Source organism: Macrobrachium nipponense, chromosome 7 (genome assembly GCF_015104395.2).
Source record: "Macrobrachium nipponense isolate FS-2020 chromosome 7, ASM1510439v2, whole genome shotgun sequence".
Lineage (NCBI taxonomy): Eukaryota > Metazoa > Arthropoda > Malacostraca > Decapoda > Palaemonidae > Macrobrachium > Macrobrachium nipponense.
This window is the reverse complement of record NC_061109.1, coordinates 97181121-97208915: the sequence shown is the minus strand read 5'-3', so window position 1 is coordinate 97208915 and position 27795 is coordinate 97181121. Positions and strand designations below refer to the sequence as shown.

Genomic DNA, 27795 nt, shown 5'->3' with positions numbered 1-27795 from the left:
TTCTTGCCAGATTCTTTCCCTTTCAATGAAACCTGGTGGTAGGCACTTCTAAAATAAAATGTAGAAAATACTTGATAGCTATCAACATTCTTGGTGTCAATTTTTGGCAAGTGTTTAGATTTATTATTTTAGAGTATTCCACACACATCATCCTTTTATGCCTGTTCAAAGGACCCTTCACTTGGGCTCTCCATGGAGATGTGTCTCAATAGTGCTTTCAACGAGCTAGTGGTTGATTTCATCTTCAATAAATTCTTTGTCTTCTTTGGTGAACTGCCTTGGTTAAGTCACAGTAGCCTTACATTTAGGTGGTAAATTATGAAAAATGGGCGGCTCCTCAACTGCAGCAGCTGTTAGAGCTTAATGTGAATCAGTGTCAGGTCAGGTCAGGTGGGTGGAAGCTTCAACCCACCATACTTTGTGCTGATTTTGCCTTTGAAAATCTTGGCCAAGTAGTACATACTCCACAGCATAAATCTTTCATTAAAGTAAGTCATGTAGATGGATATGTTAGTCCATTAAGATCTACATTGACATAACCTTGAGAATTAGTTAGTGGTTGGGTGCCAGTGATGCCACTCCTTTGCTGCTGTAGTTGAGCTTGGGTCTAGTTCCAGTCGAGAAGGCTTGAGTACCCTTTCCGAGTTTAGTAAATATGACAATTTGTCGAAAATTGCATTTTTCCTAACTATACAAACCTGAGGTCCTTTAACAATAGGAAGGTAACTAGCGGCAGCTGGGACGGTCGTAAGCTTCGAACAAGGGGATAACACGGGTAGTTAACTGCTTGTCCGATCGTGGGCGCTCGCCGCGCGCCCGGGCGGTGAAGAATCACTTTTGCTTTAGGCCCATGCAAAAAGTTGCAGAGTGAGGGGTGGTATGAGGTGGGACTATATGTAAAGGACCTCAGGTTTGTATAGTTAGGAAAAATGCAATTTTCGACAAATTGTCATTTGTTCCGATACGTAATACAAACCCTCGGTCCTTTAACAATAGGAAGACTCATTCTTGGTGGGTGGAATCTGAGTCTTTTTGGTGAACAGACTGGTGTTCGTCCAACCTTGGAATGCCTCCCTGGTCGTAAGAGTCAAGGGAGGGATCCAAACCTCTGTCCGATTGATCGGGGTGTGCACCGCAGGATCAATGGTCAGACCTCTGAGCCAAGTACTAAGAGAGAGGCAAGCGTATCTCTTCGTACCAGCATTGCAAGAACTTGTTCCTGTACAGGAGCCAACATAAAGTTATGGGTTTGTCTCAAGTAGGCATCCACTCCTTCCCCTTGTTGGAGGGAGTGGAGGATATTTGCTTCTATCCCTAACTAAAGGGATAGATTGGGGCTCGGTGGTTGAGTAGCTTACCTGCATCGGATTCCTTCCAGCATGGTGACGACCGTGACCCTCTGCCCACAGGTAGAGAGAGAGAAAGATGGAGAAGAGAAGCCAGTCGCACTCTCATTCAACCATTCATTCCACAGTCACACCAGGAATCGATGCTGTTCTGCCTGCTCGGGTGCTGGGTAAGCTTACACAACGTGTTGAGCAGCCACCACAGGTCCCAAGGAAAAAAGTATCCAAGGACTTGTGGGCAATATCCGAAGGTAGAAGGACGTGAAGGTAGTCTGGTTGGCCCAGACACCTGCCTTCAGGACCTGCGCCACGGAGAAGTTCTTGCGGAACGCCAAAGAGGGTCCAATACCTCTGACTTCGTGGGCTCTCGGTCGGAGCGTACGGATGTCGTCACTACCATCAGCCTCGTACGCTCTCCTGATCACCTCACGCAGCCAGAAAGAAAGCGTGTTCTTGGATACTTCTTTCTTGGTAACCCCAGTGCTAACGAAGAGGCGTCGACACTCAGGCCTGAGGTGTCGAGTTTTCTTCAGATAGCGCCGTAGCGCCCTCACAGGACAAAGCAGCATCTCATCCGTATCGTTGTCGGTGAAATCCATTAGGGAGGGGATTGTGAAAGACTCGAACCTGTCGTCAGGGATCGACGGATTCTGAGTCTTAGCTACGAAATTCGGGACGAAATCGAGCGTCACAGATCCCCAGCCCCTGGAATGTTTAACATTGAAGGACAGACCATGAAGTTCCCCTACTCTCTTCGCCGATGCCAGGGCCAGCAAGAAGAGGGTCTTGAGGGTCAGATCCCTGTCTGACGACTCTCGGAGTGGCTCGAATGGTCTTCGAGTCAAACTCCTAAGGACGAGAGTCACATCCCACTCAGGGGGCCTGAGCTCCCTGGGTGGGCAAGACCTTTCGAAGCTCCTCATAGCAAGGAGATCTCGAACGAGTTCGAGATGTCCAGTCCCCTCAGTTTTAGGACGAGTGCCAGTGCAGCTCTATATCCTTTAACTGTGGGTACTGAGAGGAGCTTCTCCGGCGAAGAAACACGAGGAAATCCGCTACCTGCTGAAGAGTGGCTCTGAGAGGAGATAGACCCCGTCTACGACACCAACCACAGAAGACGGCCCACTTCCCCTGGTACACAGCTGCAGAGGACTGTCTGACGTGTCCAGCCATCTCTGTTGCTGCGCTGCGAGAAAAGCCTCTCGTTCGCAAGAGATGGTGGATAACAGCCAGCCGTGAAGTTGTAGGGACTGGACTGCTCGGTGGTAACCGCTCTACGTGTGGCTGGGCTAGAAGGTTGTGCCAGTGGGGCATCTCTCGGTTCTTCTGCAAGAAGAGCCAGCAGGTCCGGATACCAAACGGCTTGAGGTCGTTTGGGAGCCACCAGGATCATCCTGAGATTGGGAGTGACCAGCGCTCGGCTGATCACTTTCCGAATCAGACAAAAGGGAGGAAAGGCGTAGACGAAGAGGTTGTCCCAGGGGTGTTGAAGAGCGTCCTCTGCAGCTGCCCATGGGTCCGGCACGGCTGAGCAAAAAACTTGAAGTTTTTTGTTGTGCCGGGTGGCGAACAGGTCTATGACCGGACGTCCCCACAGGTTGAAGAGCCTTTCCGCCACTTCTGGGTGTAGGGACCACTCGGTCCCTATTACCTGATCCCGACGGCTGAGCTTGTCCGCTACTACATTCCTCTTGCCTGGAATGTAGCGTGCTGACAGCTCTATCGAGTGAGCCGTGGCCCACTCGTGCACCTGCACAGTCAACTGGTGTAGCGGGAGAGACACTAGGCCCCCCTGCTTGTTGACGTATGCCACTACTGTGGTGTTGTCGCACATCAACACCACCGAGTGTCCCATCAAGCGGTCTTGGAACTCTTGGAGAGCGTAAAACGCCGCCTTGAGTTCCAGGACATTGATGTGAAGGTGCTTGTCGTGATGGTCCCACACACCTGCAGCCAGCAACTCCTCCAGGTGTGCGCCCCATCCCTCGGTCGATGCGTCTGAGAACAGCAGCATCTCCGGGGGGGGAGTGCGTAGGGGCACTCCTCTTAAGAGGTTCCTGTCGTCGAGCCACCAGGCTAGGTCCTGCCTCACCTTCTCCTTGATGGACACGGGGAAGTAAGGTGGATCCTTTACCTGTGACCAACTCTCCCTTAGTCTCCACTGGAGAGACCGCAGGTGAAGACGTCCGTGAGGAACTAACTTCTCGAGTGACGACAGGTGGCCGATCACGACTTGCCATTGCTGAGCTGCCTGTTCCTGCCGAGACAGGAACCGGCCGGCTGCCTCCCTGAATTTGCTGATCCTCAAGTCTGCGGGGCGGACTTGAGCTGCTACCGTATCGATCAGCATACCCAGGTACTTCATCTTCTGCTTGGGTTCGAGATCGGACTTCTCGTAGTTTATCACGATCCCCAGATCGCGACAAAACTTTAGAAGTCGATCCCTGTCCTGCAGCAACTGCGAGCGGGAGCTCGCCAGGACCAGCCAATCGTCGAGATACCTCAGAAGACGTATCCCGTGCGAATGGGCCCAAGCAGACACCAGCGTGAACACTCTCGTGAACACCTGTGGGGCGGTTGAGAGACCGAAGCAAAGTGCCCTGAATTGGTACACCGTCCCGTCGAAGATGAAGCGGAGGTACTTTCTGGAGGACTGATGGATGGGTATTTGAAAATACGCATCTTTCAGGTCTACCGAAAGCATGAAGTCGTTCTCCCTGATGGAGTCCAGCACGGAACGTGCCGTCTCCATCTTGAACCGAGTCTGGCGAACAAATCGGTTCAGGGGAGAGAGATCTATCACCGGGCGCCAGCCCCCCCGATGCCTTTTCCACTAAGAAAAGGCGGCTGTAAAAGCCCGGTGACCGATCTACTACGACTTCTACAGCTCGTTTGGTCAGCATGGTCTTGATCTCCTGCCGAAGAGCGTCGTCCTTTGAGGATCCCAGCACATAAGTCTGAAGATGGACCGGGTTGGAGGTGAGGGGTGGTCGAGATTCGAAGGGTAGTAGATATCCCTCCCGAAGGACGTCTACTATCCAGCTTCTCGGCACCGTAGCGCTGCCAAGTTGCCCAATGGCTCGCTAGGCACCCCCCCACTTAGCTGCACGGTCGCCCGAAGGAGAGCCGTACACTCGGACCTTCTCGCGAACGAGAAGTCGAGCCGGTACCTGGCTTAGCAGCAGTGCTACCAAGACCAGGCGCGGATGTACCAGCAGTAGCCAGCACATCCTTGGTCCCCGTCTTCTTCTTCTTCTCAGAAGAAGAAGAAGACGGGACCCTGTTCCCAAGGGAACAGGAGGACCAGCAGAAGCACCCCCCGTCACGCCAGAGCGAGACAGGCCCTTCGAAGGTCCCGCAGGAGCCTTCTTAGGGGGGGAGGAGGCAGCCTTCTTCTTCTTCGGGTCGAAGGGGGAGAGGCGGCAACAGACGACGAAGAAGACGACGACGACACCTTCCTCTTCTTCTTCTTCTTCTTCGTCAGCTCTCTCAGGACGGACGTCAGGTCTTCCATCCACGGAAAAGTCGGGCCAATTGCCAAAGCAACACGCCCCGACTGATCCTGTCCGGAAGGACCTGAGACCGGTGCAGCACCTCCATGACGAGACGCGACGTGGGCAGGGGCAGGCACGGCAGGAGCGGCAGGGACATCAACAGCAGGACCAGCACCATCAGGACCAGCACCATCAGGACCAGCACCAGCAGGACCAGCACCAGCAGGACCAGCAGCAGCAGGACCAGCACCAGCAGGACCAGCACCAGCAGGACCAGCTCCAGCAGCAACATCGGCATAGAGAGTCCCGCAATGCGCGCTTCGTAGGAGCGACGCAAGCGGCTGGGCCAGCAACATTAGCTGCAGGTACGGCAGGTACGGCAGCATAGTCCGGCGTCACAGGCATCTCCGATACAGCCAAACCTCATCATTGGGTGGGACGGGCGGCAGATCCAGGGGCGAACTTTTGGGACAGCGAAAGTCGGGAGTCGGCAGCACATAAAATCCAGGTGGCGGCGGCACGCCCCTCTTAGGTACGGCAGCAATCGGCTTCTGGATTGATGCCGTGGGAGTCACCGACGCAATGTGTTGCGTGTACACTACATGAGGAGGGGCGGCGTACGCTGGTGTGGACATTGTGTTTGTCGTTGTTGTGACTACACCATGAGTTACAACTGCCGACCCCGCCAGACGTTGAATCAAGCCCTGGATACTAGGGGCGCCCTGCAGTCCCAACGACGCCCACACCTGTCCAAGGTCGTCACTCACAGAAGGCACACCTGAGGGAGGAACAGTCGGGTCAGTTAGAGGGGCACCCTCGCGCCCGGGGGAGGACGAACCCCACCCAGAGCGGACGGAAGACCCCGAGTACAATTGAACATCCGGGTATCGGGCGCCCTCCTCCACACTCGACGGATCGAGTGAGGAGAAGGACTCCGAAACCCCCCCCGCAGGGGAAGGCGCAAATCGTGGGGGCTGAGCTGGAGGCAGGAAGGATGACGAGGTATCTGTCACCAAAGGAGTCGCTGGAGAGCTTTCCGACGACTCCTTGGTCGGTCTACGCCTCTTCCTACCCTCGTACAGCACCCACTGCGCCTCGGACCAATTCACACACACATTACAAGGTTCGGCTCGGGAGCATTCTCGCCCCCGACACCGATAACACAATTCATGTGGATCAATGTCTGGATAAGAGCGAAATCCGCCGCATTTACGCCCCTCCAGCCCGGGACACACACTACGGGCAGCTGGTGGCGCGGCGAAAGCTCTTCTTGATCCATAATTAAATTCACTTTCAATGAAAAATGAAAAAAGAGTACTTACAATTTCAATCAAGACCACAAACAAACCAGTCAGAAGAAATTGTAAACATCCAAAGCACACGACGAAATAGCGGGCAGAGCGATGACGAACACGTCCTGTCACACCACGGCCGAAAGCAAAAGTGATTCTTCACCGCCGCGCGCACGATCGGACAAGCAGTTAACTACCGTTCTCCCCTTGTTCGAAGCTTACGACCGTCCCAGCTGCCGCTAGTTACCTTCCTATTGTTAAAGGACCGAGGGTTTGTATTACGTATCGGAACAATGTGATGAACTAGGTTAATCAAACATCGCTGATCCCAAGCTTTGCCAAACTCAAAATTCCATTCATTCTAAAAGAACAAAAATACCAATTAATAACTAACAGTGATACAAAACTATACATATATATAATTATGATAATCTGTATAATTACAAAATACTATTTAAAAACTATTTCCACTTCATACAATACATGAAGTTGTTGGAAGAATGAACCCATGTTTCAAATGTATGAAATGCACATAGAGGACAAACCTTTATGGAGACATCATCACAGTGTGTAACATGGATGCTGGTGTTTGCATCTTTTTGACACTTGTGGAAAGTGTTTTTTTATAAATGGAAAGTTTGGTAATTAGATAACTAATGTATAATAGGAAATTTTAGACCTGTGCCAAATTATTAATTAGCAAGTCCTCTCTTGTTCATAGTTTGTCGAAAGAATTTTCTTAAAATTTTCCTAATGATGATTACTTTTTCAGGTTCTTGTAAGCCGGTTTTACCGGGACTTGCGACTCGTTTCTATTGGAGGTGGTGCAGATGAGGTTATGCTGAGTATTATTTGCAAGTATATGGGTACCCTCCCTTTGCCACCTAAAAAGAGATGAGCATGGGTAAAAATGTAATACATATTGAAGATAAATGTACAATATTTTTCCAGGGTTAATATGGGGTAATTTTTAGCTGAAATAAATACAATGCAATAATTGATAAAATGTACAAAAATACTGTGGTGCTATTATTTCTATGTTAAAATCAAAGTATATATTACTTTAAGGCAATTTGTGTAAAGTTTAGACTAACTTATGCCTTACATGTATTAAATATAGATTGGTAAGCAAGATTTAGGCATTTATTTCCAGTGGGGTCTTACCACTTATAGTCCTTGGGTATTCATTATAGAAGGAAGAAAATGCTCTTTTTCTTTAAAATGAGTGTTTTAGTGCTTACATACAGCTGGACTAAGCATGGTATGTGGAGCAGCCATTAAATATCATAATAGTACAAGAATGTTCTCTGTTCAAGATCATGAAGTAATTTAGTTATAATTGATTGGCTTAACAAAAGCAGTCACATTTTGAAACCTAAATAGGGCACCCCATAAGAATCTGTTTTTAAAAGAGGTGCGAAAATTTGAACAGAGTTAGTTGAAGTTAAAGTTGGACGACTATGTTGGAAGTTCAAACTGCCTAGATTTGAGAATAAAAAATACGTCTGAGCTACCAGGCAAACTAGCTGAGCATTGTACATCTAGTTTGATTGCCTAAATTAAAATGCTTTGTGGCAATTAACATGCTGATGATGGAATAAAGGGAATCAGGTGTCATGATATATTTTAAACAGATTGTTCTCAGTTCTGCAGCTTGGTTACTATCCTGTTCTCTAGTGTTATTGCTGTACTCATGGAGAACTGAAACCAGAGATGATGTAAATATTGGGAGACTTGAAAACATGACAAATTTTAACAATAACTTTGAACTAACAAACTTGGAGTCTTAACATTAGGATAATCTTCTAGCTCCAGGTGGAACTGGTAAAAAAATCAATAGAATTATATATATGGAAGGAAATGGTGAAATCTGTCCTTAGGTGGAACAACCACCGACACAAGCTGGGACTTGTGATGGCTCAGTTATTCTACCAACCCAGGTTAAACTGGCAGAGCGTTGGTTAGACGTGGGCCTTAAATGTTAACACTGCAGGTTAGTTCGTTATGAAAAATACAAATAATTTTTATAATTTGTCATTTACTCATACATGGAACAAACCTGGGGTCTTAGGATGGACTTACCTCCAACAGTAAGTACTATCATTAACCAACTGATCATTCTTCTTGTATAAGAAAATTCTAAGAAAGAGGACTTACACTAATGAACCTTAGATATGTATATAACTTGCCACTGTACTCAACTTATCATGCCTGTTCCAGCTCATGATGGAACAATCTTCATACTGCCCGAAGGTCAAGAAGAAGACCGAAAGAAGAAAAGGAAGGAGACCAGTCCTATCATTCATTTTCATACCATCATCTTAGGCTTGCCCTGACAGAGGCACTGAATGAGCTATACAGCTTCCCAAGGAAAAAGTGTCCAAGGACCTAAATATGGGCAATATCCTTCAGATAGAAGGAAGACAGTGGTTTGGCAATGCCATAAACCAGCATTCAAAATTCTATAAACAGAAATTATTTTTCATGAATGCTAAACAGGAACTTAGCCCTCTAATGCCATGCACTCTTGCATGTATGATATTGGCTGAACCAACTGATGATGATGATGAATAGGCATTCGTGATCGTTCTTGTAGCTAGAATGACCACCAACCTTCGAAACATCGCTCACAACTGAATCTTGAACCTTCATACTCACAGGGATGTGACAGTCCCAGCTCAAAGAAGGAAGAGGAAATTGTCCTTTGTTTGGCACGAAGAACAGCTACAAAGTCCCTGATTCTCCATTGCTTAACTGGAGCACGCACAGGATCAACAAATGACTCCAACAAAGTGATGCCAATGAGGACGACAACGATGACGACTCGCATCTTTTCTTCTTGCATGCATGATTAACTTCTCTGCTGTATTCATTTTTCCATCAAAGTTCAAGCAGACGAATCTGTCAGCTCAGTAATCGATATCGTCATCCCAGAAAATGCAGTTGTTGATGTGGACGTAACATGTGAAGATTCTGTTGGCACTGCCGTAGGCAATACCAAGGGAGCCTATGCAGAATTGGTACCATGTGTGTCCTGGTATGTGTCATAGTGTTCGATCCCATATAGTGGAGACCCGGGTAAGAAGGGACACCCACGGTATGAGGTACTGGAGAGTAGTGGGAAGCCATGTTGAGGCCCAATAGGCCATCCAAGATTGGTACTCCTAATAAACCTAGAGAGGTCCATATGCCCACCATCCTCTGAGAATCTAGAGCTGGAAAATGAGACTGAGGATGAGATCCCTCCCCTATTCCCTGAAGGGAAAGAAGGCCTAATTATGCAAAAAGCTACCTGAAACCCCTTTTAGTGCATCCACTGACGAAAAGGAAGGGGTATGGGAAACTTCTAGTGCAGGAGGAGAAACAACTAGAACAGGCTTCTCTAAGGAGGGAACAGCATTACGAGGAGACAGAACAAAAGAAGCTGAAAAAAAATCATCATCAAGCAAAGATGGAGTCATCTCATTCCTCTTGTACTGACCCTTCCCATAACACCTCTTTCACGGTTCCACCGACCAATTACGGCATACTGAACAGATATTGGTTGCATTACATAGGTTCTCTCTGCATTTACTACGCGGTGGATGAAGATCTGTATTTACTGATGTTAGGAAGCGAGTATAAGAAAAGTCAGCAAGACCTGGGCATTTCCTTTGCTTCTTATGAGATTCAGAGGATACACTCGCAGAAGAGTTACAAGGATCCATTAAATCCTTTCACTCATCCACAAACACCAGAATCCACACAATGAAATGCAGAAAAAAAATGTGGGCAAACCAAACTAGCTTTTGTGAGAAGAGAGAGAACGAAACATACTAAAAGGCAGTAAAGAGTACAAGCAGTCCCCCCGTTATCGCTTTATGGCAAACGAAAATTGCCGATAACCAAAACTGGCGATTTATGGGGCATGTGGTGCTGATAACAGGTTAATAGCGCCCGTTAGGTAATATACTGGCGCCATAACTATTACCATTAGCACATTATGGCACTAAAAATTGCAATTTTTAGTGCTAGACAAGCCCCATAAAACCGGGTTGCCAATAACTGTGGATTGCCTGTAATTGGTGAGGCCACGAGTTGCTGTTGGGGATGTGGGTGGTCCCACTTATCTTATGACTAAGGACAGATGCCACTAGTCCCTTGCATATATACTTATTTTTTATTGGTTTCCATCTGGCTCCTTTAAATTTATCCTAATGTTTGTTTCGTATGTGAACAAATGTGAATGTACCCTTCCTCCCACATGGGAAACAACCTGAACAAAGCTGTCAAGAGGGTAGTGCAGAAAACACCAATGATAACAAGAATATCCTGTGAAATTTACAACACGTGGACACAAATTTCTCCATACTACTATCAAATCTAATGCCGAATCAATGGGAAGCTCATTTGGAGTAAAAGACCAAAGAGAAGCAGCCTAACAAGCTCTCTCCATTCTCAAGTACCATCCTCTATACATAGTTGTTTCTACAACCTATCAAGCTCTCTCCAATCTCAATCAATTACTATAACATTTTGTTCAGCTGGGATTCATATAGTACAGTGGAACCTTGGTTAGAAATTTTAAAGAAATGCCAGAAATAAATGTCTCTAGACAGTTTCATTGTGCAACAGGGGTCCAGTATCTCACAAGCTGATCCTAGTGCCAGTAAAAATCAAAGTGGGGAGGTAACCCCAGACAGGTTCGTGATAACTGAAGTCCTGGAAGGAGATTCCCCTTCCAAACTAACCTCTCCTCCTCCCTCTCCCTGTTCCTCGGACGAGTGGTTTTCGCACTCAGCTACCAATCAGGTGGTCTGAAGTTTGATTCTTGGCTGGGCCAACGCAGAACAGGGAGAGGGAGGAGGAGAAGTTCTTGTTTGCAAAAGGGAATCTCCCTCCAGGATTTCAGCTATCAAGGACTATCTGGGGTTACTTCCCCACTTTGATTTTTACTGGCACTAGGACCAGCTTTTGAGTTACTGGACCCGTCGCACAACAGAACTGTCCGGAGACATTTGTTTCCGGTGTTTCTTTAAAATTTGCCTAAAGTAATACACGACATTGTCATTAAACATGTTAGAGACACTGATTACAATTTCTGTTGGGGTGATAATTCTCCACAAAATTTTTTACGTCATTCCACTATGCAAACACGTCCTTAATCCCTGAAGTAGGCATATATTATGTATACCCCTTCATTCTGAATTTTTCAAACCAGCCTCTGCTGGCCTTAAATTCACTAACAGCCGGGCTTGTTGTAAGCATTTTCTCACCGAGATCAGCATGCAACTTCCTCCACTTTGCTACGAGTTCTTTCTTAAAATTCTATGGTGTGTCTCACCTTTTTTTACAGAAGGGCTAGCACTAGGAACTTTCTTTGGCCTATAATGACTTATTTAGCAGTTGCAATTGAATAATAAAGCACAAAAAACAACAAACACAAAAGCAGAATGGGTCACGAAAGAAGATGGGATGGCTTTGTTTGGGCGCTCGATATGGGGCTGGTCATGCTCTGGGGCCCGGACAGAAAGTTTCCAAGCATACGAAAACCGACGTTTCACTGTACTTAGGTATCTAATCGTAACCTTTCCCTCAGCAAAAATAAATCATGAGGGTCAATAAAACTGGAATAATGCCTACTACGGCAACTCTTACCTTACAAATTCTTACCGAATGAAAATTCAAAAAACAAAACAAACCAACACAAAACCGATACAATCTGTCAAACTCCTACTGAAACCAGTGACAGGAGTAGACTGACAGGCTACAAGTGTTTGTACCTATCGGTCCCATGGTGGAGGATGGGGGAAGTAGATGGATAGAAGATGGATATTTATAGAAAAGGGATTTTGACGTAGGAAAAATCTTTTTCTAGGCGAGGAAGCCGTGTCGCCCAGTGAAATGTGTCTGCTTTAGCACTATTTCTAGTAAAATATTGCTATAATACCAGAGAACTGCTAAATTGGACATGTCAGAAGCCTCTGACTTGCTCACCTATATAAAAGGTGTCGGTATAAAACTGGGGCGAGTGTTAAACACTACCACAGCAACCCTTCCATGTTTTCTTTATTTTTTAATCTGTTGAGTTACCGCCATAGTATAATGGAGAGGTAAGCTTCTTTTACAAAATTTATCATTCACACTAGAATTTTATCATTCATATCCTTTATGCCTTTAGGGTACACCTGCATTTTTCAATGTTCATACATTGTCAGAAAGACAATATTTACAACAGCATTTTCCTGTTAAATGCAACTCTTCTAATTTAATCACAGACAAGTTACTGGATGTCATCTACAAACAGTACAATTAACAAACTGCAATGTTCAAGTTATTGCAATAACTTAAAAGGTGTGTTAACAAACTGGTCTTGTACAGGGGCCTTTTAAACAACGCCTACACAAGTCATATCACATCACAAGACAATTAGAATAAGATTAGTACATATGATAGGAATAAGAGATTCAGAAATCAGAACTATGGTGAATTAATGTCCTTTACTAGCACAGGCCTAAGATAAAATACTGAAAAAAGGAAGGTAGTCTATTCTTTATTAATTTTAATGTCATTCTTATTAAATTTATTGTTCGGTATATAAAAATCAATGCCATCTCCTCTTTTCAAAGCTAATCAGGGTAAAAACCTTCAAGAATAAAAAGGTACTGGATTAAGGTCATCTCTCTACTTTGAAATTTAGAATCAAAGAATGAACACAGTTCAACTGAAGGGCTTGTTCCAAAATTAGGTCGATATTGAAACAGAGTTGGAGAAGTTAGACAGCTATGTGGGACAAGAAAAAAAGCAATAAGCACCAAACCCTGCAACTGGGCCCATACGTTAATTGGCAAACACTTGTAGAACATTTACAATAAAAGTTTATAAACCATGTAAAACATTTCACCTACAAAACATGAGGTAAACAGTGTTATTGTCATACCAGGTAATTCTGTACAACAATTAAATGCTCTTTCTGTAAATAAAGGTTTCATTACTCCTATGCAATTCAACTGCACCACTGAGATAATTTATTCAGCTCTCATTGGACTGGCCAGGGGCCAACATATATTACATCCATAATGAGACTTCACTGCTGTTAAAGTACCTTTTTGTTTTTCACACAAGACCATTGTATATCCAATACCTCAAACCTATGATCATCTTTCCCCCTAGAACCACAAAAATTAACAATAATATATACCTACCGTACTGTATGGATGTCCACTGTTAAAACATTAAATATTCATTTTTAAACATGATTCATGTTACATGTTAGGTAGATCTTGAATGGAGTTTCTTAGCACGAATCTGGGGTAAAAAAAAAAAAAAAAAAAAACTGAAGTTACTAGAGGAAATTTCAAGTTTGTTCAAGGTTCCAATGGTAATTTTTACTTTCATGAGAGTATTAAATCTTCAATAGATTGAACTAGTAAATATAAAAAAGTATTCCCCACAATTTATGCATTTTCATACAATTAAGCATTGACTTCACCCTTCAACATAAACTGCCTACAGTATAGGCTTCAGTAAAGTACTGTCAAGAGTGCTGAAGGCTTTTGTTTGACGACACGTGCAGATCAGATCTGGCCTGTGTCAAACGCCTTCAGGGTTACGCATGGTCATGTGGGATGTAATGACCTAGACTAGGTAACTTTTTAACATGAATCATGATTTAGTTTATACACTTGGAAAAATGATATTGTTATTGTACAATAAAGTTTCATACATACTTACCTGGCAGATATATACGATTAAATGGCCCACCCAGCCTCCCCTCAGGAGACAGGTGGAAGAGAAAATCTGGTTCTAGAAGGTAATGGTTCCTATTCCTGCCACCCTGCAGCAGGGCGGTAGATCACCTGACCTACCTGCAGCATGTGCCGCGAAATTCGAATTTCTGTCGGGACGACGGAGTCTATAGCTAAGTATATATCTGCCAGGTAAGTATGTATGAAACTTTATTGTACAATAACAATATCATTTTCATACATTCAACTTCCCTGTCAGATATATACTTTGGCGGATATATACTTTGGCGGAGGGTAAGAGACAGCTAATTACTGATTAGACAGGTAAACAACATGCGTTGGTTCCTATCTGTTTAGACGGAGGGTTGACTTCCTAGCTATTGCTTAGGAGTCTGCTTCGTCTCAAGAGCCTCAGCGAGGATGTGACCTATGGCTAAGAGTTCTTGTGGGACTGTCAATGGGGTCTTATCCACTTACTTGACAGAACCTGATGGCCTTTGTCAATGGGGTCTTATCCACTTACATGACAATACACCTATGCCTAGTGGCATAATTAAGGAGCACAACACCGATCCCGATCACCTGATCCTAACACGAGGGTTAGTGCTTAATTTGAAGAGTTATCCCCAAACTCCTTTCAAACAACCCAAAGAAAAAACACCACGTTAAATAAATTTAACTCACTAGTTAAGGATCAGTATCGGCTCCCTATCCCAGCAACGTATCCGCAGACACGTTTAAACCAAGAGAGAAGGATCTCTCGTAGGTTAACTTGACATCCTTCGGGTAATGGGAAGTCAACACAGAGTTGCATCTCCCGTATGTGACAGCTAATATGTCCTTTATGACATATTGTTTTGGAAAGAACAAGAATTCGCAAAAGCTTGCACTTCATGCGCTTTTAATTCTCAGCTGTCTGAAGGAATCATCAAGTCACTTATGAAGTGCTTTAGAGATCACACTTGTCTCAACGAAGACCAGGGTGTTCTTTGATATGGCTCTCTTCTGGATGAAGCCTGGAGCCTGGCTGCTGCCTCGCGCCTGGCTCCTGGCTGGCGCTTTTTGGCGCCTGGCGCCCGGCTGGCTCCTCCCCACTTGCTGGAGCTTCGAGCTTGGCTGGAGTCTCGAGGCTGGCTGGTGATGTCCACATCGGACACTCTCACCTGTCCGATCTGTTCACCTCTGGCGCATTTGTGCCAGGTTGGTGGTCCGCTCCTTCTCCGCATCAGACAATAAACTCGTTCATTCGAGCTGTCTGCCTATAGCGTTTTTCGCTTGTTTGGCACTTGGCTCCTGGCTGGCGCTTCATTGTCCGAAGATCCTGAACAAAAAACAGACAATATTTTGTCCGGAGACTGGAGAAGGGTGGAAGGTTCTCTTCTACCTGGATCCTTTGGCCTAGGACCAGGGGAGGAGCTTGGAGCCAATCACGTCCCGTAGATGATTGGCTATCTTAACAGGACGAGAGAGACGAGTCTTCTTCCGAGGAGGATCCTTCGTGAATACTTCCATTGCTGACGAGCTCTATTCCTGCCTGTCAAGGAAGTCTCTCGTTGTAGAATCTTCCCTCTCCCTGTCCGAAGGAGGGGAAGGTCTGGAAGTTGAAGATGACTCTGAGCCGAAAGTGGGCGATCCCAGGGCTTTCTTAGCTCTTGTCTTCTCCTTCTGAATGCCTTCTGGGAAGTGTTTCATGTCCTCATCGCAGCCCAAAGACTCTATAGAAAGCCCTTAAGCGATTTCTTCTATTAAAGATAAAGTTTAAGCGCCCCGACCGGGCACAGAGACCCTTCTATCTCTTCCCCTTTCAAATGGAAAGTCCCTTAACTTCAGAGCTCTGATACAGGGTTAGAAGGGTGTTAATTCTTTTCCAGAAATAATGTGATGGTAAGAACCAATAGTCGAGCCACCATTGAATCCGATGAGAGACCTCATAACTTAAATTCACTTGTCTTCTTGGTAGTTGTTAGAGCCAAGAGAAAAAATGAATTTTCTCATAAGATTTCTAAAGAAGCTTGATGAGGAGGTTCCCACTTGTCGGAACAAGGAATCTGTGGGCCACAAAAAGATTCCAACTCGAAGTACATAATGTCCTACTGTTGGTTTTCTCGAGGTATCGTGTAAGATCCCGAGGAACTTAGTCCTCTGTTATCTTCAAGTTCCTTTGTAAAGACAGAGTATAGCCTGCTACTGTAATCTGTGATAGCAGATATAAATACAAAGGTGATTCTTCTCTCAGAAAGGGAAGAAAAACTGCTATGTGGGTCACAGAGGTATCGGAAGAGGACAGTTTCCTCATTCAATCCAGCACGATCTGCAGCACTTCTATGTCTTTTCTATGACACTTGTCATTCACCTTGCAAAATCCTCTCATCCCTATCACTTCTCGTCAGTCTGCACGCAGACAGACTCAGAGTGTAGAGGTTTTTGAGGTCCCTTTCTAAGTGAGGCTGATAGAGTAGACCGCCTCTCTTGTGAAAGCCTTTATAAAAGTGCTGTAAGAAGGACGTGACCTCTGTGAATCCAGCTTCCCGAAGGCAAAAATGGGGCAAAAGGCATCATCCTCTCTTCCTCTGACGCCAGTAAATATCTTAACCCTCTTAAGCCGGAGCCCTAAAAATCAAAACGTCTCCCGTATGCCGGGCCTGGTTTGGAGTGAGCGCGGAAGTGGAAAAAATAATTTTTTCAAAAAATTACAGCGTGCGTACTTTTGAAGATTAAGAGTTCATTTTTGGCTCCTTTTTTTGTCATTGCCTGAAGTTTAGAATGCAACCATCAGAAATGAAAAATAATATCATTATCATATGTAAATAATGCGATATATGGTAGCGAAAAAAAAAAAATTCATACATAATTGTATTCAAATCACGCTGTGCAGAAAACGGTCAAAGCTAACCAGTTACTTTTTTTTGCGTTGTATTGTACACTAAATTGCGATCATTTTGATATATAATACATTGTAAAACAATAAAAGTAACACCGGAAAAATATTATCACAAAATGATGTACGAATTCGTAACGCGCGGACGCAAAAAAATATTTTTTTCAAAAATTCACCGTAATTCTAAATAATGTTCTAGAGACTTCCATTTGTTTCAAAATTAAGACAAATGATTGAATATTACGATACTGTAAGAGTTTTAGATTAGAATTGCAGATTCGACCATTTCGGACGAGTTAAATTTGACCGAATGTCGAAATTTTAATATATATATTTTTTCATATGCTCATATTTCGAAGATGGAAAAAGCTACAACCTTCAATTATTTTTTATTATATTCTTCATGAATTTGCGCACATTTTGATATATGAAACTCTATAAAAAGGCTAATATGAAAAGGAGCAAATATTAGGATAATGCCATGTACGTATTTCGGAGACTTGCGGCCGCGAATCGGCGCGCGGAGTGAAGGTAAATATATTTTTCAAAAATTCACCATAAATCACAATATTGTTTTAGAGACTTCAAATTTGTTTCAAAATGAAGAAACATGACGGAATATTACTAGGCCGTAAGAGTTTTAGCTTACAATTGCGTTTTTCAACTATTTCGGTAGAGTCAAATTTGACCGAACGTGGTTTTTTTTTCTATTTATCGTGATTTATATGCAAATATTTCGAAAAAGAGAAAAGCTACAACCTTCAATCATTTTTAGTTGTATTCTACATGAAATTGCGCACATTTTCATATATAAAACTTTATGAAACAGCTAATTTTAAATGGTGCAAACATTTCGACAATCGCACAAAAAAATTCTGATTTTTTCGGAAGAGTTACCTGCGCGAACGTAATTTTTTTTTTTTTTCATAAATTCACCATAAATCAAAATATTGTGCTAGAGACTTCCAAGTCGTTGCAAAATGAAGGTAAATGAATGAATATTACTAGAATATAAGAGTTTTAGCTTACAATTGCGTTTTTCGACCATTTCGGTAGAGTCAAAGCTGACCGAAAGTTGAAATTTTTGCTTTTAACGTTATTTATATGAAAATATTTCAAAACTGATAAAAGCTACAACCATGGGTTGTCTTTTGTTGTATTGTGCATGAAATTGCGCACATTTCCATATATAAAACTTTATGTAACGGCAAATTTAAAAGGGTGCAAACATTAGGACAATCGCACGAAAAAATTTATCGGAAGAGTTATCGCACGAACGTAAGGAAAAAGTTTTTTCATAAATTCACCATAAATCGAAATATTGTGCTAGAGACGTCCAATTTGTTGCAAAATGAAGGCAAATGATTGAATATTACTATAATATAAGAATTTTAGCTTACAATTGCGTTTCTCGACCATTTCTGTAGAGTCAAAGTTGACCGAAGGTTGAAATTTTTGCACTTATCGTTATTTATATGAAAATATTTCAAAATTGATAAAAGCTACAATCATGAGTATTTTTTAGTTGTATTGTGCATGAAATTGCGCACATTTTCATATATAATACTTCATGTAAAGGATAATTTAAAATGGTGCAATAATTATGTCAAAGTGACGAAATAATTTCCGAGATGTGTCACTGATACTTTTTAGTGCGATAAGAAAGAAATTCGCGCTTGCGCGCCTGCGTAGCGATTGTAAACAAAACAACGCCTTGATCCGTGAACTCCCAGCATCCCCCAAGGCGCGTGATACAAAAGTTTTCGGCTGGTAGGCCTATAAGTATTTTTCCGCGAATTTTTAAAAAAACTTTTTTGAGCCGACGTATGATACGTCCAATCGGCATACGGGAGACATTTTGACTCGACGTTTAATACGTCCAATCGGCGTAAGAGGGTTAATGCGTCCATTAAGAATTTATATATTGGAGAAAAAATTACTAATGTTTATTTCCCTTTCAATGTAAAGGATGGCGTATATTGCTACCTCTCTTGGTTCGAGGATAAGGAAGCAGTCTAGAGGAAGTCTCTTCGTCTTCAACTTTGCGAAAAGATCTATGAAGAAGACGTATCGCAGGTTTCCACAAATCTCTTTCCAACTCAGCTTATACAGACATTAATAGTTATTATCGTTGATCGAGAAGATTCTCACGGACGCGCAACATCGTGCAGCGAACCTCTTAAGGATCGTTACGTTCCGTGTCCGTGTTCCAAACAGGTTCTCTCTTGTTAACGCGAACAGGGGCGAAAAAAGAGATTCTCAATGCTTCTTGAAATATGAGAGAGCTGTGGAAATGGCTTAATTGATTTAAATCATTTCGTCCCTCCTTGGGATTGAACCCCCTTCAAGTTAGACGGGGAACGAAATCAGGAACGAACCGTGCCGTTACCGAGACTGCTGTCAGAGAGGCTACTGAACCCTTCGATTAATAACTCGCTATATCGAGAAATTACCAAGTCCATTATTTTGCTTCTGCCCCTGGTGTGATTCCTTAGAATATGCGCCAGGACATCTGTACCTCTGCCCTGGTACCCGGCACCCTCTCAAATGTTATTTCCGTTTCTTGATAGGAAGAACTTGATAGGCTTAATATAGCCCATTCAGGGGAACAAACTTCTATCACGAAGAAAAAATGGTTCCCAACAAATTCATCCATATTCTCACTGAGAATGTTCTCTAATAAGACTATGCTTTCGTAAGCATGAGAGCATCATATAATATATTACTCTACTGCGTTAGAATCATATTGCTATCTCTTTCCTATAATCCTGTTACATTGCGGTAAACCGTACCAAAAGGTTACAAGGGATCTTTTTATTGTAAACTTCTTAGCAAAACGAATACAATGTTATTCATGTTTGCCTATAAGTCCACGATTGTAGGGGGGAGATACGGTTAACCATTCGATCCCGTAGGAGAGAGAGATGTAACCAACCGCTCATGACCGAGAACTAGATGGTACTGTGTTGGCTTACAATGACAGCAGTCCCGTTCGCTGCCTCGCTGCATTCTTTCAGAGTTGCCAGTTACTCCATTCAATGAAGGAATATGATAAAATTATTCTCGAGCCTAAGGAAGCTCTCAATAATGCATATTTAAGCAAAACAACCTTCGTTAAATACCGAAGCTGAGTAGGTGTTGTCGTAACAAACCCTTTAAGCGTAGTCCTTTCTAGGAAATTCCTGTAAGGATACAGATAATTCCGTCGCGAACCACAAAGGTAACTACAGTATGCGTATATGACTTGTCATACAGTAGTCATATACACCAAATTTTCTTACTACATTCTTTCCTCTCCGATGCAGAGAGAGAATGGAAATTTTACTCTCTTCGTTCTTTTCATCAATAAAAACGAATTAGTATTAGCCGAAGGAGATCGCAAATGAAAACCGAGGATCGAAGAGAATCTCTCAAGCTTTTATTCTCTTGGAGATAAGGCCGTATTCTACGCCTCTATTATCTGGAAGAGCCTCTAATCAATGAATGAGAGCTCGTACGAATCTTGTCCAATTTCCAAACGATTGCTCTTTCTGGAAATGGTTGGTTGCATTATTTTAGAAGGAGGATGATTTTAATATCCTCTTACTAGTAATGAACGAATTCTCTCAATAAAAGGGTTGCTAAGGTCTTATAAACTGAGAGACCTGCCCCCTTATTGGCTTCCAATTTCGTTCTATCTTCCATTTCCTGTCCAGTCAAGTTGGGAGAAGAATGAGCAACCGGAGGAGAGCGCCTCCTTTCGCAAGGTGAAGGGCTTTCAGCAGTCCCAGCTCCAACCTGACAAGGGCTACGGCCGCCTGTGCGACATCTTGAGTCCCTGCCAGGGGAGGGCTGATTCCGCACCATGCCCCTATCCACATCAGAACCATCCTGACAAGGATGACGGCTGCCTGTGCGACAACTATCGTCCCTATCAGGAGAAGTTCGTGCTTGCGACAGACCCACCACAGTCTCAGCAACCTCCTGACAAGGGCAACGGCCGTCTGTGCGACATCTTAAGTCCCTGTCAGTAGATAGCTGATCCTGTGAAAAGTCTGCAAAGAGGAGCTTCCTGGTCAATTTCTATCTCCATATCTGATGAGGCTGGAGATCCTGGCGCCTGGCTGGTGGCTAATTGCAGCTGGTTTCTTGCGCCTGGCAGGCGCCTGGAGCCTGGGCACCTGGATGGATCCTCAATCCTGGCAGGCGCCTTGTGCCTGGATGGATCCTCAATCCTGGCTGGCGCCTGGCGCCTGGCAGGCGCCTTGCGCCCGCAAGGAGCCCTGCGCCTGGTAGGCGCCTTGGATGGAGCTGTCCGCATCGGTCCATTTTCATCCTCTGAACGGGATCTCTTGATTGGACGGAAACAGTCCTTTCTCAATATTCATACCAATGACGAGACTTGTTCTTGTATCTTCATAAGAATCTTCGTCGCTGAATATCCCTCTTCCTTATCCGCCGAGGGGAAGGAGGTTTAGGTAATAAAGGAAAAAACACACAGTTTTAGGATACCTTTCCAATGGCTATCCTTGGCAGTCTGGGACGCTCTACAGAACCTGCCGAGGGGATGCCTGACCGGTGGGAATTCTCTGAAACCTCCGTACGGCTTTCGACATTCCTTCTCCTCTGAGCTTGGGAGCTTAGAAGAGATCTAGGCCTGGGAGAGAGAGAGAGCCGATCAGACGCACCCTCCACTGCAATGGGGAACACTATATTAACTTCTTACCTTTTAAGAGCTCGCATTTTGAGCTACATCCATTTATCTTCAAATTTGCAAATATGAATTTGTAGTTTCTGTGGAGTAAGAAGGTGATGAGGATGCAACAACTACTAGTACTGCTAATACTCTAACTGATCGTTAGCACAAAAGCTATTAAAGCTTCTAAAGGAAGCGTATCTAGTTATATGCTTTTCCGACTTCCTAAAGTAGGAAATTAGAGTTTTATATTTCCTCACTTATTACACGTATTAATGAATAAATATTAATAATTCCCTTTCTTGCAAACTATGTAAGTGTCTACCGAAAAATTCGGTAGTTTCACGTAATATATTCTTCGAAATTTCAAAGCGAAATTCACTAAAAAGTTAATAAAAGCGTATGCCAAACCAAAGACCCAGTACTTCCCTGCAAAAGACAGCCCAGAAGATTGATGGCGATGAAAAACGAAAATCAAGTCAGGAGGTAGCAACAACGTATGTTGACACTACCGCGACAGAGAAAATCTGGTTCTAGAACGGTAATGATTCCTATTCCTGCCACCCAGGGGCAGGGCGGTAGATCACCTGACCTACCTGCAGCGTGTGCCGTGAAATTCAAATTTCTGTCGGGACGACGGAGTCTATAGCTAAGTATATATCTGACAGGGAAGTTGAATGTATGAAAATGAATATTAACAGTGATCAGCGATCAACCAATGCGGCACATGCCCTTACGAGTTCCATCAACACGAGGTGCTCTACTTTCCACCATGTACCCTTGACACAATTTCCCTCACTCTTCCCACTTAGCTGTTAAAACTATTTAAAACTTTCCAGTTCAACTGCAGACCAGGGAGTATACACTACCTCAAAAAAGGCAGATACAAAATCTTCACACTACCAGAGGTGAGTGTGTGTGTGTGTGTGTGTGAAAACCCACCCTGAACAGATCAAAGCACAATGCCCTAGCCCTAAGGTTAGATTAGGTTAAAAAGTACATATTAGCCTTTTACAATCCTTTGGGCCAATCCTTTATCCTGCAAATCAATCCTTGGCGAAGTAACTACCTAATCCTGGTCAAAATATTGAGTTCAGTAATTATGTTTTATCCCCATCAAACAATTCTAACTAAAAACTGCAAATATTTTTGTTATTTGCTTAAAACTAGTATTCTACAACAAAACAATTATTCTAATAAATGGTAATCAACTTATTAACTCACCTGCAAATCATGTCCAGTTCGGCTAATTCATGGCTAAATTCAGGATTAAACTTCATTAACACTCAAAAGGTGTCATCAAAAGAGCCCAAATGAGCGTAACTTTATAACATTGTAATTAAATAATATGACTGACTGACAATAGACAGAAACAATTTGTAACAATGTTCAATTGATTAATTGTGGCAGCTTTTAATCCATTAATTTCTTTGTTTGTATGGTTTTTTATGTTGCATGGAACCAGTGGTTTTTCAGTGATGGGACCAACGGCTTTATGTGACTTCCGAACCATGTTGAGAATGAACTTCTGTCACCAGAAATACACATCTCTCACGCCTCAACAGAATGCCCGAGAATCGAACTCATGGCCACGGAGGTGGCACACCAACACCATACCGACCATGCCACTAAGGAGCTCTTAATCCAATAATTAACATTCAATGTCTCGAAGATTTCGATGAAAATATTATAAGGTGTTCAGGACACAAAATAGTTAATCTGGCCTTGTTAGTCTATCCTAGCCTCTATTTCCAATTAAAGATCTGAATTTTTAGTAATTACAAAGGCATTAAGTTAAAATATAATTAATACAGATTAAAAATGTTATTGTTATAATACAATTAAGTTTGTTCATACTTACCTGGCAGATATATATATATAGCTGTATTCTCCGAAGTCCGACAGAATTTCAAAACTCGCGGCACACGCAGTGGGCGGCCAGGTGGTAGTACCCATTCCCGCCGCTGGGAGGCGGATATCAGGAACCATTCCCATTTTCTATTCATATTTTATCAGTGCCACTGTCTCCTGAGGGGAGGTGGGTGGGCACTTAATTATATATATCTGCCAGGTAAGTATGAACAAACTTAATTGTATTTTAACAATAACATTTTGTTCATGAAACTTACTTGGCAGATATATATATAGCTGAATCCCACCTTCGGATGGTGGGAAGAGACAGAATAGGATTTGTAGGAAACTTAAATTAAGTAGATGATATACACCTTGGTTCCTCACCTGTTAGCAAAGTAGACTCTGTGATTACTGTCACTTCAGCCTGCTTGTGCTTAATCAGAGTTGCCAGCCAGGTGGAGACCTGTAGTGCTGGTGCGCTCTGGATGCTCTGTCAACGGGGACGTGACCTCAATGTGACAAGAGCATAGAGCCATACAAATGAGGGCAACGAAGCAACTGACCACCACCTGACCAACTATCCAAGACCCCCTGAACACTAAGCTAAGAGATGGGAGGTCTTCACCAAAGCCTCACCACAACCAAAAAACACAACTAAAAACTAACTAACCTAAACCTAACTGAGGGATAGGGAGAGAGCTACCTTCAGCCCCCAAGACTGTGTCTGCAGAAACGTATGGCCCAAGAGAACAACAGTCCTCGTATATCGTTCTCACATCTCTCAAGTAGTGTGAGGCGAATACTGAATTGCTCCTCCAAAAGGTGGCGTCAAGGATGTCCTTGATCGACATGTTCCTTTGGAAGGCAAGCGAGGTTGCGACAGCTCTGACCTCGTGAGCTTTCACTCGCAAGAGGCTCAAATCGATCTGTGTGGAAGACGAATGAGCCTCTTTAATGACATCCCTCAGAAAGAACGCCAAAGCGTTCTTGGATAATGGTATATCGGGTCGTTTAACCGAACACCAGAGATTATCTGAGGGACCTCGTACTTCTTTAGTCTTGTGGACATAAAACTTTAGAGCCCTGACAGGGCACAGGACTCTCTCAGGTTCTTGGCCCACAAGGCTTGTCATACCCTTGATTTCAAAGCTCCTTGGCCAAGGGTTCGACGGGTTTTCATTTCTTTGCTAAGAAAGTGGGACTCAAAGAGCAGACAGCATTGTCCCCTTTGAAGCCCACTCTCTTAAAAATGGCCTGAATTTTGCTAACTCTCTTCGCCGTCGCCAGAGCAGTTAGGAAAAGAGCCTTCTTAGTCAAGTTCCTAAGAGACGCTTCATGAAGAGGTTTGAAAGGACTCGACATTAACAGTCTAAGGACTAAATCCAAGTTCCAAGAAGGAGGCCTCGCCTGAGGTATCTTGGATGTCTCAAATGATCTCAGGAGATCGTGAAAGATCCCTGTTATCAGACAGGTCTAGTCCTCTGTGTCTGAAGACTGCCGACAGCATACTCTTATATCCCTTGATGGTCGGACAGCCAGCTTCTGTACATTTCTTAAAAATAGCAGGAAATCAGCTATCTGGCTCACAGAGGTAGTGGAAGAGGAAATTCCCTCCTTTCTACACCATCCCTGAAGGAAGCCCACTTCGACTGGTAAACAGCTCTCGAGGACGTTCTCCTAGCATTGGCGATCGCCTTTGCAGCTGCTTTAGAAAAACCTCTCGCTCTGGCCAGCTTTTCGATAGTCTGAACGCAGTCAGTCAGACCCAGAGCGGAGAGGTTTCGGTGATATCTTGCGAAGTGGGGCTGTCTGAGTAGATCTTGTACCTCCAGGGCCCCCCCCCCTCCAAGTCCTTCGGAAAGTCTTATGATGAATGACATTACCTCCGTGAACCATTCTTTCGCGGGCCACATCGGGGCGATCAGGGTCAACCTCGTCCCCTCCGATGCCGCGAACTTCCTTACTACTTCCCCCATGATCTTGAATGGCGGGAAGGCATACAAGTCCAGGTTCGTCCAGTCCCAGAGCAGAGCTTTGTCTATCGCGACTGCTCCCGGATCCAGCACAGGAGAGCAATAAAGAGGCAACCTCTTTGTTCTCGACGTCGCAAATAGGTCGACTAACGGACACCCCCACAGTCTCCAGAGCTCTCGACAGACGTCCTGGTGCAACGTCATTCCGTCGGCAGGATCTGATCTTGTCGGCTGAGAAGGTCTGCTCTGACGTTCTGGACTCCTGCGATAAATCTCGTCAGGATCCTTATCCGTCTCGCATCTGCCACAGCAGAATCTCCCTCGCTAAATAAAAGAGAGGACGGGAGTGTGTACCTCCCTGCTTCTTTAGGTACGCAAGGGCTGTGGGTGTTGGCCGAGTTGACTTGGACTACTTTCTCTGCAACCTTTTGTTGGAAGAACTGTAGCGCCAGAAAAACCGCCGCTAGTTCCTTTTACATTGATGTGCCAGGACACCTGTTCCCCCCTCCAGGTGCCTGACACTTCCTCCCCTCCCAGTGTTGCTCCCCATCCCGACACCGAGGGCGTCGGAAAACAACACTAGGTCTGGGCTCAGAAGCTTTAGGGACAACCCCTCTCGAAACTTCCGAGGATCTAACCACCATCTTAGATGGTTCTTCACCGATTTGGTGATGAAAAGGGTCGCATTCAGATCCTCTCTGACTCTCCATTCGTCTGCTAAGAAAAACTGGAGAGGTCTGAGGTGTAGTCTTCCCAGGGAAACACTTTTCCAGCGAGGAAATGGTTCCAGCAGACTCATCCATTCCCTCGCCGAGCAAGCTTCCTTCCCCAGGAAGGCCGAAACTCTCTCTAAGCCTTGCAGCTGTCGTTCCTGGGACGGAAACGCTCGAAAAGCCACTGAATCCATCTGAATCCCCAGATACACGATGGACTGTGTTGGGGTCAGATGCGACTTTTCGAGGTTGACCAGAAGTCCCAGGGACTTCGCCAAGGCCAAAGTGAAGTGAAGGTCCTTCAGACACCTTTCTTCTGACGATGCTCTGATCAGCCAATCGTCGAGGATACAGGACACTCTTATTCCTGCAGAATGTAACCATCTCGCTACGTTCTTCATGAGCATGGTAAATACCATCGGAGCCGTGCTTAAACCGAAACAAAGGGCTCGGAAGAATTGCCAAACTTTGTCCCTTAGCATAAACCTCAGAAACTTTCTTGAAAGAGGGTGGATAGGCACGTGAAAGTATGCGTCCTGTAGGTCCAAGGACACCCATCCAGTCGCCCGGTCTTAAGGCTCCTAGAACCGACTGAGGTGTTTCCATCTTGAATTTTTTCTTTTCTACGAAAAGATTCAGGCTGCTTACGTCCAAGACTGGACGCCACCCCGACGACTGCTTTGGTACCAGGAAAAGTCTGTTGTAGTATCCTGGTGGACCCCAGGTCTAAGACCTGCTCCACCGCTCTTTTCATGATCATTTGATCCAAAAGATCTAAAAGAACCTGATGTTTCTCCCCTTGATACGACGGGGAAAGATCTCTGGGAGTCGTAGAAAGAGGAGGGTCCACAAAGGGGATCTTGTACCCCTGTTCCACTATCTTGAGGGACCACGCATCTGTATCTCTCTCTCTCCACGCACCCGCAAAGAACTTTAGCCTGGCTCCGACAGGCATCTGAAGGACTTTCTTCTCACTTAGAGGATTTAGGTTTGAAGGAACCTCTTCCTCTTGCAAGTCCTCTCCCTCGAGGAGCAGCTCTCGAGGGAGGAGCGCTACGAAAGGGTTTAACCTTCCTAGGAGGTCGTCCAGACGACGACGTGGTAGGACTGCGGGACGTCTTGAAGACTGGGCCAAGAGATCCTGGGTAGCCTTCTCTTGTAGGCTCACTGCCAGGTCCCTTACCATAGCCTGGGGGAAGAGATGGCTCGAAAGAGGTGCAAAGAGAAGCTCTGCTTTCTGCGATGCAGAAACAGACCTCGCTGTAAAATTGCAGAAAAGCGCTCTCTTCTTGAGGAAAGCAGTGCCGAAATGAGACACTAACTCTTCCGAACCATCCCTGACGGCCTTGTCCATGCATGACAACACATTGGACAGCTCCCCCAGACTCAAAGAATCAGGACTCCTAGATTGAAGATCCAGGACTCCTAGGCACCAGTCTAGGAAGTTAAAGACTTCCAGAGTCTTTAACAGACCTTTCATGTGATGGTCGATCTCCGTTGGTGTCCATGAAATCTTAGCGGACGATAAAGGGATCTCTTCTGGGCGTCTACCAGACTAGCAAAGTCCCCTTGGGAAGAAGACGGGATCTTAACTCCTACTTCAGCTTTGGTCTCATACCAAATGCCGCCTTTCCCACTGAGTCTTGAAGGAGGAAGGGCGAAAGTCGACTTGCCCTGATCCTTCCGACGTTCCATCCAATCCTGCAATTTCTTGAATGCTCTCTTAGTGGACAAGGAAGTCTTCATCTCCACCACTTCCGAAACCTTGCCCGACTTCGAAGACGAAAACTGAGAGGGAGGAGACTTAGGAGCTGCAGGCTGGAACTTCTCACCAAACAAAGAA

At 44.5% G+C, this 27795-nt stretch overlaps 1 protein-coding gene across 1 annotated transcript in view; it reads left to right on the top strand.

Annotated features, from left to right (window-relative positions):
- The window catches only part of LOC135217279 (probable acyl-CoA dehydrogenase 6), a 96965-nt gene extending 89699 nt beyond the window's left edge, over window positions 1–7266 (top strand). The window contains exon 8 of the mRNA XM_064253025.1: window positions 6905–7266. Coding sequence (XP_064109095.1) covers window positions 6905–7030 — 126 coding nt within the window. The 3' untranslated portion in view covers window positions 7031–7266. The remainder of the gene's footprint in view (window positions 1–6904) is intronic.
- The last annotated feature ends 20529 nt before the right edge of the window (window positions 7267–27795 follow it).